General features: G+C 46.0%; 1 protein-coding gene across 1 annotated transcript; it reads right to left on the reverse strand.

Moving 5' to 3' along the window:
- Positions 1-11,424: 11,424 nt before the first annotated feature.
- On the reverse strand, positions 11,425-13,483 carry MYF5 (myogenic factor 5). Its single transcript, XM_065639475.1, has 3 exons — positions 12,576-13,483; positions 12,004-12,079; positions 11,425-11,859 (listed from the first exon to the last, which is right to left on the reverse strand). The coding sequence occupies exons 1-3, from the start codon at positions 13,080-13,082 to the stop codon at positions 11,666-11,668; spliced, it is 777 nt and encodes a 258-aa protein (XP_065495547.1). The 5' UTR covers positions 13,083-13,483; the 3' UTR covers positions 11,425-11,665.
- Positions 13,484-13,953: the final 470 nt, after the last annotated feature.

A 13,953-nucleotide genomic window follows, 5' to 3' on the forward strand; every position in this document is an offset into this window, starting at 1 on the left:
AAGTTTACCAGTATAAAACTAGATACAATAGCAAATTATCACAGAAACCTGCCATGTACAGATTTTAAGATGCTTTTTAAAAAGGTGACAAAATTACACTTATGCAACCGGCATATGACTAACTGTGCTTTTTTAGCACTTTTAAAGTGCTGTTATTTATTAGATACTGATTATCTCTTAAAGGTACAATCACAGGTCAAAACTTCATTGCAATGTATGGTGTTAAAAAAAAAAAAAAAAAAACCAACCAACAACAACGGAAGAAATTATTGCCCCCTATAGCCCAAGGTACACAACCATACACTTGAATTTATAAAGCATGGCCCTGGCTTCACCAGGGAGTCCATGCCAGCATAAACTGGCCATGCACAGAAATATCCTATTGAATTGAGATCTTATAGACAGATTTTTCTAAGACATTCACAGACCTATACATAGAGGAAAGATCCAAGGACTAGATCCCAAGGGCATCATGGGAGTTAGGAAAAACCTTCCTTTTAACCATTTAAGATGAAAAATGTGATTTTTCAGGAAAGTCCCTCAGATGTTGATAACCCTGAGGGTACCAACGCTTACCAGTGATTCGGTTTCCATGAGGACATTTCAGGAAGCCTGCTCCTCCTGACAGCACTCTTTTCCCATCTCAGCTTGTTTCACCCTACCTGGTGAATCCCAACCAGAGAGGCTCCAACATCACCCACTTTCCCAAAAGAGGCAAGTGGCCACTGCAGTCCCATGTTCATATCCACTTTGTGTGACCCTTTACCCCTTGTGTGACCAGAGGTGTGGTACGATTTACCCTGCACTACTACCACACAGCCCAGCAAATGGATGGTTGGATCAAACAACTCCTCCTAGTTGAGCATTTCTGCTGTAGACAGCTAGTCTATATGTTACAAAGTTAGTTGTTTAATAGTCTGGCATGCAATTAGTAAATGCAAAGGGCATGGCAATGGGCAGTTCCTGAAGTTTGGGTGCAAAGTTAGGTTGGGAATGACAATTTCATGAGGGTTGACCACAGCTTTATCAATGCCATAGATTAAATTACAAATATGAATTCTTAAATTGAGAAATTACAACTTCACAGGCTGCAGCAAGCCAAGTGGTCAGGACAGTCTGAGTCATCTCCAAGGATGGGGTTTGACACTCTATGCCCTTTAATTTGCCACTTTTAAAAAGATTCCTGTGCCTTTCTGTAGTTCCATGAAAAACATCCCTTATTAACTGGTTTTGTGTTGGCAGTTTTAAACCACAATCTAAACAGCCAGGTTTGGGGTTTTGCTTGTTTGTTTGTTTGTTTGTTTGTTTGTTTGTTTCAAATATTCCTATGATTCCTGGTGTTGATTTTGACTGGTAAATTCTTTGTGGATACAGACATTTCCTAGCAAGAGTGGAGCTATGTAATAAACTTAATTCTGCTCATCTTTACATAATTCCTAATACTTGCAAATCAAAGTCCTAGAAAATGTGAGAATGAGATAAAAGGACAGTTTCATTTGATTTAGTCCAAAATTTCAAAGCAGGACTGTGGAGGGAATCATAATTTGGAAAGACAGTACCATTTGATGTATCAGCATTATTTATAATTGAGAAGATTGGGAAGCAGCAGAAAAAAAGGGCTCTGTTTAAATGTGTGAGCACAGCATCCACATTCATTAATCTATTTCCCCAGAGACTCAGATGGAAAATTGCTTTGTGCATTTTGCAGCCACTCCACATCACAACAACTTCTGAAACGTATAAGCCAGCCACCTGGGTCTTTATCATGCATTAGTAATAGCATGGCAGCGTACACTTTTCAAGCAGTTTTTCCTTTGGGAAAGGAGATAAGCAGGTATGAGCAGGGTAAGTAGTTAGAAGCATCCCACGGCCTGCGAGATGGACCTTCCTGCTTTAGCATCCTTAAACATACAAGATCCCGGGAATCTGACATGGGTGACTGTCATCACTTTAAGTCACTTCATCACAGGATTTTAAATTATACAGGTTTTAAAAAAGTAAAAAAAAAATCCTTCAGCATTACCCCATGAGTGGCTGCCCACACACACACTCATTCTGAGGATATTCAAGCCAGCAATTACTTGAGCGAAGAGGAAAATGAAGAGGAAGAGGAAGAGGAAGAGGAAGAGGAAGAGGAAGAGGAAAAGGAAAAGGAAAAGGAAAAGGAAAAGGAAAGACCTTGACACGGGAAGACACTATATTCCAATTCAGATTATGACATTTAAGATATGTTCTTCATCAAGTTCTTCTTGCTATTTAGGCAGAGCCCTGCTTTGCATAATGTATTCCCAGACATTACACTGTGGCCCATGCCCCACTGTCTGTTGTGGCTTTCCCGGATTTACAGTGTTCTGTAAAGCCAGGCAACGCACTTGGCACTGAGGATCCCTCACCCCCTTCTAGTGGCTCTGGAATCTGATTCTCAAATATATTTAAACACCGAATCCCACTGATGAATTTGAGCCCTCACCTGCCATTGGATTTTGAAAAGTGCATAAGTCCTATAGATTTCAGTGCTTTAAATAGTACAGTTGACTTTTTTTTTTTAAAGTCATATATTTAAAATTCTGCACAACAATAATTAAAAAAACAGGATTTTTTTTTAATCCTACTTTCTTTAGAAAATCTGTCCTTTAAATTTCAGAACTTTGGGGGGAAAAAAATCAGATTTCATCCTGCACTTCTTAATTTTTCTATTCAGACTAGAAAGATTTTTGCCATGATTAGAACTACTACTGGGCCCAAAAGAGATTTACCATTTCCAAATACTCCCCAGTGACAGCTGAGTAGCATAATGATGCTTCATCCCATGCTAGTGACAAAATAAATTGCTTTTCCAGTGCATAAACACACACACAGCTTTATAAAGATAATAATCCCACTGAAAAAAGGATTCTTCAGCTTTGAATTCCTGCAGCCAAAAGGGCCTCAGCTGCAGCAACCTTCTCTGGAGAAGCCAGGGGGAGTGAAACCTCATGCAAGTGTAGGGCATCACTTGAAGATATGCACTTCTATTAAGACTAAAATAAAATAGATTATAGTACTCTTAGTCTGGGTGCTGCTGGATTATTTCTAATTTTATAAGTATTGGTGTGTTATCCTTTCTGCTGGATCTGTATTATGCTCATAAATTTCAGTTTTCAAGCTACGGCTATTTGAGTCACATTTGGCTGGGATGTACACCATATGCTTTCAATATGGATTGGTGGTTTTTTTCTGTTCTCTTACCAAATGATTCGTTTCATTTAATTGCAGTAGGAGAATTACAGCATAAAAATTAACCTAGAAGCTCTTCTCCCCACTTCTAGCTCTAAATTAGAGTCCAGGTCTGCCAGTCTGCCACACCGAACAGCACCAACGTCAGCTCAGGGCCTGGTCGAGGCCTGCCTGAGCCCGCATGTCATCAGAAAATTGTGATTTATCCAGGCAGAAAAACCCACTGCACGTAGTCCTTGGAGTGGAGCCCACCGGCTTGGGGCTGCGCTGACCCACGGGTTACGATGTTTGGTTGTTGCAGGTCTCCTGGGATATTTGAAAAGGCAGCATGGGCTTATTCCAAGCAGACTGAAAAGCTACAGCTTGAAATCCCCAACCCAGGCGTGCATTCGCTACAGGGCAACAGCGAGGAAGGCCGTGTTGTGTGGACCAGCTCAGCAACTCCACGCGGTGTGTGATGGACGGCGCGGCCGAGCCCTGGGACTATTTGATGTTGGAGCAATGCTCGTTTGCTGCTCTAATTCCTACAGTGCAGGCTGTTCTCAGATAACCCGTATTTTCAGCCACGTTATACACTGCTTTTCTCTTTTTCTAAAGGAAAAAAGAAACAAGAACCTAAAAACATTCATAAACCATGAAGTATCTGCCAGGCAGATTTCTTTCTGGAATCAGAGGAAGAAGAGTTGTAGGTGTTGCTCACAGCTTTTGACCAAATGACCTTCAATATCAAAGCTGAACAGAGCTCTTCAGGTGCATAAATACTGCAGAACCTCAACCTTGCAGAGCTACTGCCTGCCCTGAGCCTCTAATTTCTCTAGTGAAGCTCCTGAGTTTCCCAAAACAATTGCCTGGAGCAATATAATAATAAAGGTACTGTGAAAAGGCTTTGCCAGAGACACTATGGACACCTACGTCTGACATACCAGGATTATATATAATAAAAACTAATCAGGGGTTGAAGGTTTAGTCAAGCATATGATGACCAATCTCCAAACAAAGCAGTCCCATGTCAGTTTATGTAAACAACCTGGTAATACTTATATACTGTTTTCCTTCCTTCCCCCAAATCACAAATGACCTCCTCACCTCTATTTTTAAGCCTTGAACTTGCGAAAACTTGCATATATAAAGTGTGTCTGTGCATAGGTATTTCCACTGGTTCAAAAGGATGTCAAAATAAACTTGGTTGCAGCTTACTCCAAGATGTTACACACACTTTTTTTTTTAAATGAGTCTAAAATTTTTTTTAAAAACTGAATGGTTTTATCATATGTTCAGCAAAATTTTCTTTCTGACTATACTATATTTTTAAGTATACACAGGGACAAAGTTTTTTAAAAATAATTAGGCTCCAGAGCAAGAGGTCTTCAAGAATTCCTTGTACTTACTACCTACTCTGGTATTCAGTAAGAACTGACCGGCATTCAAGACCATCCAAAAAAATCACTGCAGTTATTATGAGTGTAATTTCAAGCTCCTACTTCTGGAAATCACGGCCAAACAAAACAAAAACCATGATTTTACTTGGTATTCCATAGTGTGTGAACAGTGTGGGCCTTGGCTCTCAAATACGCTGCAAGCTGTGTGAACCGCTGTATCCATTATAATTGCAATAAAAAGTGATTTTCCACAGCACTATTCATTTAAAGAAAGATTCCTCTCAAAAGGGGTTTTTGGGGGGCATTGCAGCAAGTCTCCCAAGGGTTGCTGAGCTGAAAGGATCAACCTGGGAAGGCAGAGCTGGTGGGGAGGGTGCTAGGCAGCCTGCAGAGTTGGGCAGCACCTCAGACACAGCCTTTCTGCAGTTAACCCTCAGTATCAGCTAGGCTAGTCCTTATTTAAGCTTGAGTACCAAAGCTGCGCCCCTGCCCTTGTTTACCCTTGGCAGCAGTAGCCCCCTCCTTTTGAAAAGAAAGGAACAGTTTCAGATACCAGAGGATTTGGAGCAGAGGATCTGAGTATTTTAATGTTGTTCAGGCTTCAGTCATCATGAATATCACTTTACAGCTTGGCGCATAAACAGTCCATTTTTGAGGCATGAGAAAATGAATATATTGTAACTATAGTCTAGGCCTTCTGGTCCAAATCTGTTCTTGGTGAAACTCCAGGGGTTTCAATGAAGTTGTGGCAAGAATAAACTTAGCTGTCTAGCTGTGCTTTACAATACACTATTTCTGATTAAAGGAGAGTTTACATGAAGATAAAGATTTGTTTCCACACATGTTAAACCAAAATGGCATTCAACCTTATTCATGTAAGCAAGCGCATTTTTTATAAAAAGTAAAACTTTTTATAGATCGAAAAAATGGAGAATAAAAAGCAGTAATAAAAACGGGACTATTCATTTTGTAAATAGGAGCATAGGGAAGTATGGTATTGCTGAAATTATGGATTAAAGCAAGACTACACGCCAAAATATATAGGTTTTTTTCTTATAATCCTTATCTTGCACAGAAAAGAGAGAGGTGGAGACATGGGTCATGGGAGGCAGACGTGGTCAGGAGACCCCTCAGAGCAGAGCACTTCTGCTTGAGAAGACTAATTTCTCAAGCACTTTTCTAAAAGGAGCTTTCACTGTCCTGCTTATTAGGAAGTTTAGAAATAACAAGTTTCACATTTCAAAGTTCGGTCATTTTTGTGTTTCACCCAGGCAATAAACATGTGAGAAATTTGTACCCTGTGAAAAATGTGCATTTCAGGCACCGGTAGGATACAGCTGTCTCTGCCCTTGTTTACTTGGTTTCTCCTCTACTTCATGCTCAGCATGGGAGATTTTAGTGTTATTAAACTTTCTTCCAGTTGCCCAGAGTCACTACCCCTTTACTCCATACTGAGTCTGTGTGCTGTGTACTCAACCAAGTGAGAACTGCCCTCCCAGCTTTCGGTGGTACCTTTATGGCTTCAGCAGGAGCCCTTTTTCCTGTGACCAGGTGCATCTTCCAAAGGGAATTCCCAACTTATGAGACTGTGGCTTTCTCCCAGACTGGGTGTTAAGCCACCCATATTTCCAGTAATCAAACAGCTTCTGTTTACCAAGGTGTCCCCTTTCCCGCTGCATGAGACACCTGCATGGGATGTGTCTTCCTTGGCCAGTCACACAACAGGAATGAACTCCTACACTGCACCATGACCAGATAAACAGTCTCACAGAGTTTGCAAAGAATGCATAGATAGGTGCTAAAACACAGGATGAGGCAAAAAAAAATCACCATTAAATCAGGCAGGGATTATGAGCTCAAATCTTACTACTTTGGTGCTGCTCAAATCTTCACTACTGAGGTCCTGCAGGTGCCCAGTAGGGTGGTGCTCACCCATTTGCAGAAGATTTGCAGCTAAACTATTCACCTTTGGGAATTTAAAGCATTATATACAGCCGAGAACAAGAGGCCTGAAGAACTCTCAGCTGCTTATTTGAGGCACAATCTTAATGAAATGTAGGAGTCCTAGGACCAGAAGGACAGCCTGCAACAGGCATAGACCCATGGAAGGGAGTTTGGTGGTCTGCTCCTAGTAACAGCTCAATACTACCCAACAAAGAGAGACTCATGACAGTGAGAACCAGAGCAAAGGCACATACCTCCCAGATGCCTGACTGACTGTTGCAGCCACCTCTGAGGGGTTTTAATGTTTTTAAAGCTACTTTTTCAAGTCACTGAGATAATTCAGTTAAATCTGAGAAAGAATTATTGCTGTGATCTCTACTGTCTGTAAAGGCATTTACCACAAGTCTACACGTAAGCCTTAAACTTGAGGAAGGGGTTTCAGATATATACTTTGGGTGCATCTTCAGCACGGCCAGCAGGCACGTTTCCTCCTCTGCTTTTTCAAAGCACTGAGGCAGCAAGATTCAAATTGCACTGTTAGCTCAATTCGAATATGTACCAAACAAGCAGTTGTAGAAATAAATACTTTTTAAAATAGAAACACCGTTTGTCTTTCTGTTTCTTCAAAGCATCACAAAGTGGACAGGAAAACAAACTAATCTAGTATTTTTTATGCCAGAAAGAAAAGAAAAGAAAAGAAAAGAAAAGAAAAGAAAAGAAAAGAAAAGAAAAGAAAAGAAAAGAAAAGAAAAGAAAAGAAAAGAAAAGAAAAGAAAAGAAAAGAAAAGAAAAGAAAAACACACAACCCCCCCCACCAACAAACAAAACAAACAAACAAAAAACACAAACAAACAAACAACCCCCACAACATCTTGCCTATATGGTTACTTGAAACGTGGAAATGAAGGGGACAGAATGAGTTTTCAGCAGATTCAAATACTTCCATTTACAAAATAAATGAACCTCTTTCCTGGAGCAGTGGTGCATTTGCTAATGAGGTCTTTGTGCTGAGCTCTACACAGGTGTAATTGAAGTTAAAGTCATTTTTTGCTCACCATTAATTAAGGAGTTATTGATTTATTAATTTAATAAATTCTGTGGAATCAAACAATTAAAGGCAATGGGCTGAATTCAAACTTGATTTAATCCACAGTTTGACTCCCTATAACGTATTACAGGCACACTAGCTTGAGTTTTATACTATAGCCAGACGTTTGCTGCGTTCCTCAGTCCCTGCTAGGTAACTGAGACCCACTGCAAGCGGTAGGATTTGGCACTTCAGAAAAAAAAAAGAGTCAGAGCTAAAGCTTTTATGGCTTCTTGTGGGATATCATTTTTATTTAACATACACGTTACATGGATTTTTAAGACAGAAAATAATATCAGTTCAAAAGCACGTACCCATACAAGATCAGAGAAATAAAGAGAAAACTCACACATTTATTCTTCTGCTGCTACTCCAGGTTTGAATGTCTTCCAGAGAGTACCAGATTCAAATGCACTTGATTTAATGCAGACCCTGAACTACCTTTCTGATCTCCCTCTGGGCTTGCTGACCCTCATCTATCATTCCCACTATCACCTTCTTCAAGCACGGCTGAGCAATGCCTTTGGCATCATTGCCACCAGCATCTTTCAGCAGATTGCCAGGCAGTCCATAAATGTTACTAATGCTCAAAATGAAACCAGACTCCAGGAGTGGATGGTGCCTATCAGCTGGTCTGGGGACCAGAAAGCAGAAGACCTTTGAGAACCTTAGCTGGACTCTACAGTACAGCGGGTTTGGCATGAGGTCCATGAGCATCCAGGATCTATAACCTCCTGGAGGAAGGAAAGCGAGACATCTGCCGAATGAAGGGAAAATGTAGCACACTGTATTTGGGAAGGGGAATAACTCCCTCAGGCCAGCCCTGGTCTGGTGGGTGGCTGTAGTTCTTGGACCAAATGGAGAGAACTGTATGAGACAGAGTGAGGGCAAAAGCCACTAGTGAAGCCTGAGTTAATACTCAACAGAAAACTCAAAGCACAAGAAAAACATCTAGTTCCACTAATCCAGTTGGCTGCAGGAGTAGCCTGGCCCTGATGCCTCAGGGCAGCACGTGGACAGATGCACTGCTTACCCTCTCCACATTTGAGGGTGAACTCCTCCATCCCTCACACAGGGTCAAATTAGCCAGCAGGATCCCAGCCCAGTCCCCAGCTGGCCAAGCTCATTAGATCTTTAGTTGCCAGAAAAGCAGTTGTGGCCAGCTGTAAGGCTGATACCCCATGCAGGTCCTGCCAAAGGTCAGCAGTCATCGGCTGCCCAGCTGCAGGTCCTCCTGTGGGACCCCCAAAAAAGCATGATTTTCAGAGGTAAAATTAAAATGTAATATGAATTTTATTTTTCAAATTGCACAGAATCACGTCCTTGCTTGCAGTGAGTGTCGGAAAACCTGCAGCTTCTGCGTTACATTATTCTAACACTACAGGGCATCCCTCTGTCTGCCTGGCTGCGAGATCACTGTGCAGTGTCCCAGAGCCTGCAGCACTCAGCCAGGCAGCAGGAGTTGAGAGAGACAGAGTTCAAGTTTTCTAGACCATCATCTTCTTACATATTTGTGGGCACAGCCTTCCTTAAATAAACATGTTTCACTTAGAATGCAAACCTTTCTTTTCAGTTCCACTTATTATTATTGAATATGAAAAATATGACTACAACAGCATTACCTCCCAAAACGGCAGCCTTTTACACCTTATTCCTCTCAATCCACAGGTTAAAGGTGGTTTCATTGTGTTAACTTCCACTCCTTCCGGGGATTACAGTGCATTTTGGCTCATGGGAGCTTTGTTTATAGATGTCCTGTAATTAAGAGTTTGTTTCCTAGATGTGTATAACAAAACCCACAGATCGTAATCTAGTCTAGTAAGCCTGAGGAGGCTGTGGACAAACATCCCACAGACAGAATACTTCTCACTGCCTGAAAGGCTGCTTCTCAGAAGTATTGACCTTTTTGCAACTCTTAAAATGTCTGCCAGCCAAAGAGAGGTGTACATTACCGACATGTGATTTGCTAGTGTTACTGTGCATACTTCACCAGAGATTGCTTGCCAAGGTCAGCACAGTGCAGAATGAAATGCTGAAAGTTCTCCAGTTTTGCTCATTTTGAACCACCATTTAAAATGATCTGCACTATACTAGGTCCTGGCCACAGGGAGTATCCTTGGGACGGTATTTTGCTTCAGAGAAGCACTACGGCAATGTGTGAGAAATCATGAATAAAACCTACGATGTTCATAGTCCTGCATGAGGATTTCTCTGAACAGAAGGCTCAGGAAAAAATTGCCCATAACCGAGACTGGATTTGAGTTAAGGCATTTGCATATTCCTGAAGCATCTGTAATGACAAGAGTGTACAAATACCTTGTTTGTACCCCTACACAACCTCAAGCCAGGTTTTCAAATGACTTTTTCTACTCCATGATTATTTGGGACTTACCTACAAACACAGAAAGCCCATTCTGGAAGAGGCTCCTTCTAAGTTACCATGTGGGAAAGAAAACACTTACTTCAAGGTTACACAGCAAAGGCAGAAAGTGATTTTGCGGGAAGCCGCACAGGAGGGGTCAGGCTGGCCTTGCCCTGTGTCAGAGGCACCGCTGCCGGCTGCCCAGCCGAGTGGCTCAGGCAGGCGCTGCCTCACTTTCTCTGCAGCCCCTTGTTGGGGTCACGGCCCCTCTGTGCACTGCAAGGACGGGGCCATCCCTAAGCTGGGTTTCCTTCATCCTCAGTTCAGAGACGCTGCCAAAAAGCAGTCAGGTGATAACTTTTGGTGACATGATGAAGCTGGGCTGGGTTCAAGTGAAAGATTTATCAGAGGTGAAATGCCACTTCCAGGCCTCTTGGCCGCCCAGTGCTAACAACATAAACACAAATGGCATATACGTCCTTCTCCCACGCTAGTGAGGTGTACATCCCTTCCCACTCAAGAGCGTTTAGCACAGGAGATGTTTCTGGATGCACTGAAGGAGCCCATCTCTCCATCTCATCTCTGTCTTTTTTGGGGAGCCTTGAAAGTTTTGGATTCCAACTAAAGAAATACAAAGAGCTGGGAATTTTTCATGGTAGAAACAGATTTAGTGCCTAGAAGGAAATATTTTTTAACTCAGAAACTCATGAAGACTTGACCTGGCTATTTCTAGACCCATGTAAATAAAGCCATGAATTTTCATCCTGGCTGGTGGGACCAAAAGGCATTAGGAGCAAATAGATCCAGATTGATTTCTAAACATTATGAAATGTACCTTGTGGATTGTGAAAGGGATACTTGTGGTTTGTTCTTACTAACTCTACTAAATTTGTCTCTGCAAGAGCACGAAGTGTGACTGAGAGTAAAATTCCCCAACAGGGTATCAGAGCTAGATCATGCAGTTGTTCTACAGAGGAGAGTCACCATGCAATTTGAGGGCCAAATCCTGAAGCACATGTTTAGTCTTTTTACTCACGGAAAGCAACAAGGCCTTGGGGGCTGGGGGAGAAGGAGGGAAGGAGAAAAAAAAAAAAAAAGACAACTATGAAATAGTTTTACTCTCCAAAAACCAAAGGAAACTCTGCCCTTAGCATGAAAGGAATGGAGGGAGAATTTGACCTTCTGCATTTTTGGTCCTCCATGAGCCATATCTGAATGTTCCTCACTCCTGACAGGAGAAAACAATCTCCCAGTGCCCGGCCCAGCAAGATGCGACAACCCCCGGGCCCGGGACCACCATGACGAGTCAGGTCCCGCGGGCGTGACCACGTCCGGGCTGAGGCTGACCACAGATGCTGGCGGCCACCCCGCCACCGGGTCTCGCTGCCCTCCGCAATAGCAGGGAATGCACTTAAAGAACCAGCAGGCCAGACACCTCTCGTACAGCACGTTTTATTTGCAGCAGGGTTTCCAGGGTGGTGCGTGTGTCCCGAGCCCCGGTGTCTGTCTGCCCCGGGGGAAGCCAGGGCCCGGCGGGGCGCTTTGCCCCCAGCCCCGGAGGGAGGCGGTGGGCCGGGCGGCCTCTCCCGCCCGCGAAGCGTTTGCAGGAGGCGGCTGGGCGAGGGAGGCGGCTCCGGAGGTGGCGGAAAGCACTGCATGCCGGCTTCCCCGGGCCCTTCATAGCGCCTGGTAGGTCCGTCGGGGCGGCGGCGTCCCGGGCGTCCCCGGCCCCGAGTCGATGCTGGCGCTGGGCGAGAGGGAGTCGGCGTCGCGGAGGGGCAGCCCCGGCTCCTCCGCCGGGGACAAGCGGTCCACGATGCTGGAGAGGCAGTCGAGGCTGGACAGGGCGCTGCTCTGCTCGGCGGCATACCCTGCGGCCGGGGAGGCGGAGGTAACGGCAGCGCGTTACAGCAGGGTCCCGGGCCGCCCTCTCCTAGTGCCACGGAGAGCGAGGCGGCCCCCCTCGCCCCCCCCTCCACCCCCCGCGGCCGCGGCTGCCTGCGGGTCGGGCTTACCGTGGGCCATCTCGGAGCAGTAGACGGCGTCGAAGCTGCTGCCTCTCGCCGACCAGACCGGGCTGCCGCAGTCGGCCTGCAAGACAGCGAGGGGCCAGTGCCGGCCCGGCCACCGCCCCCCGGGGCTGCTGGGGCGCTCCCCTCGGAGGGAAAACGCCGTAAACCCGGAGGGGAGGGCCCCGGCGCCCGCTGGGGAGCGGGGCAGCAGCCCCCCCCGGCCAGGCTGCCGCTGGACAGTGCCTTCCCCGTCTCCCCACGCGTTACTCTTCTGCTGCGCCGCCCTAAACTGGGGTTGGGGGAGAGACGAGCACCCATGGGCTGGGGCGCTTGCTGGGTGCCCTCTGGCAGGGTTACCATCCCCCCATGCATTCCCGAAAGCCCATGTACATGCTCAGCGTTAAATCTGAGAAGGGGCTTGTTTTAACCCAAACCATCCACCTTTTGCTGACGTCCGGCTGCATTCGGCCCGTCCCAGACCCATGGGGCTGGCCCCACAACGCTAGATCGAAGGGAACCTGCCCCCGGGCCTTCCTGAGGTCCCCACAGCCCCATCGCTCCTGCCCCTCTCTTACCATCCCATCGGAGCAGCTGGAAGTGGGGCTGGTCGGTTCAGAGCAACTCTGTCCTGGCAGGTGGTAGTAGTTTTCTACCTGTTCCCTCAAGAGTTCCTGGAGACTCTCGATGTATCTGATGGCATTTCTCAGTATCTCTACTTTGGGGAGTCTTTGGTTGGGATTGGCAGTGGTGCATCTCTTCAGGGTCTCAAAAGCCTGGTTCACTTTCTTCAGCCTCCTCCTCTCCCTCATGGTGGCCGCCTTCCGCCGGTCCATTGTGGTGGATTTTCTCTTGCAGGCTTTGCAAGCCCACATGAGACAGTGGCCGGCCTGGTGGTGGCCGGTGGGAGCTCGGACATGCTCCTCTTCCTCAGGGCAGGCGGGCTCGGGGGGTTCGTGGGCGCCGAAGGCAGGCAGGTCCCTGGGCTCGAAATCCTCGGGGAACTCGCCCTCCGGGGAGGAGAGGCAGGAACTGTCATAGAAGAGCTCGGAGGGGGAGAACTGGCAGCTGTCCATCACCTCCATCCCTGCAGCGGAGGCGTCGGCGTGGAGCGGCAGCCACCGGCTCTCGGCAGCGCTCTGGGGCAATTTCCTCAGTAATTAGCGCCCTGAGACAAAGTGTCCTTTGGCTGATGCGGGGGGCCCTTATATATACATGTAAAGGGAGGCTGGTCCACAGCGGCCAGTCTTTATTAGCATATCCCACCACATCCCCTGCCGGGGGCTGTCTGGGCAAGCCCCCTCCAGTCCCCAGGGGACAATTTGCCCCGCATCGCTCCGTTGGAGAGCGGTGAGCTGGGCACTCCTCTAATGAACGACCTCCCCAGACCTGGTTGCGACATCTCCGAAGTTTAAACCAAGTCTAAGAACTTGCGATTTTGGTATGGAAAACGAAACAGCGGCACTGGACGCATATGAACCGCTGACATTTCCTACAAAGCCATTCCTCGTCCCTGTGTTCCCATGTCCCATCACACGCTGCAGCGGGAAGGACACCGGCTCTCCCCAGGGGAGAATTAACGTAGAAGTGTGTGTGTCCCCCCCGCCCCCAGCGTCTACTTGCGTATCTTTATTCCCACAGCCCGCGGTCCAGGTCTAACCTGAAACAATTTACCCCTCTTTTCAGAGCTCAGATTTGTTCATTTAGCTTAGGGAGCGCTTTGTCCTGTAATTAAAGTTGTGTCATCAACCGTTAAAATTTACAAACCGGAGGACAAAACCGCGCAGCTACGTGTGGTAAGGAGAGACGAGGGGAGAAACCCAAATTTTAGGGCTGTCGGATCGGGTCACAGGGAAAAGTACTCACAAAAGAAAAGTGTACGTGTTTGCTCCGAGACAAATCCCCTTCCCATTCTTTCTCCTACTCGTGTGACCTGGTGCTGCTAGAGACACAACA

This window comes from Caloenas nicobarica, chromosome 1 (genome assembly GCF_036013445.1).
Source record: "Caloenas nicobarica isolate bCalNic1 chromosome 1, bCalNic1.hap1, whole genome shotgun sequence".
In the NCBI taxonomy this organism is placed as follows: domain Eukaryota; kingdom Metazoa; phylum Chordata; class Aves; order Columbiformes; family Columbidae; genus Caloenas; species Caloenas nicobarica.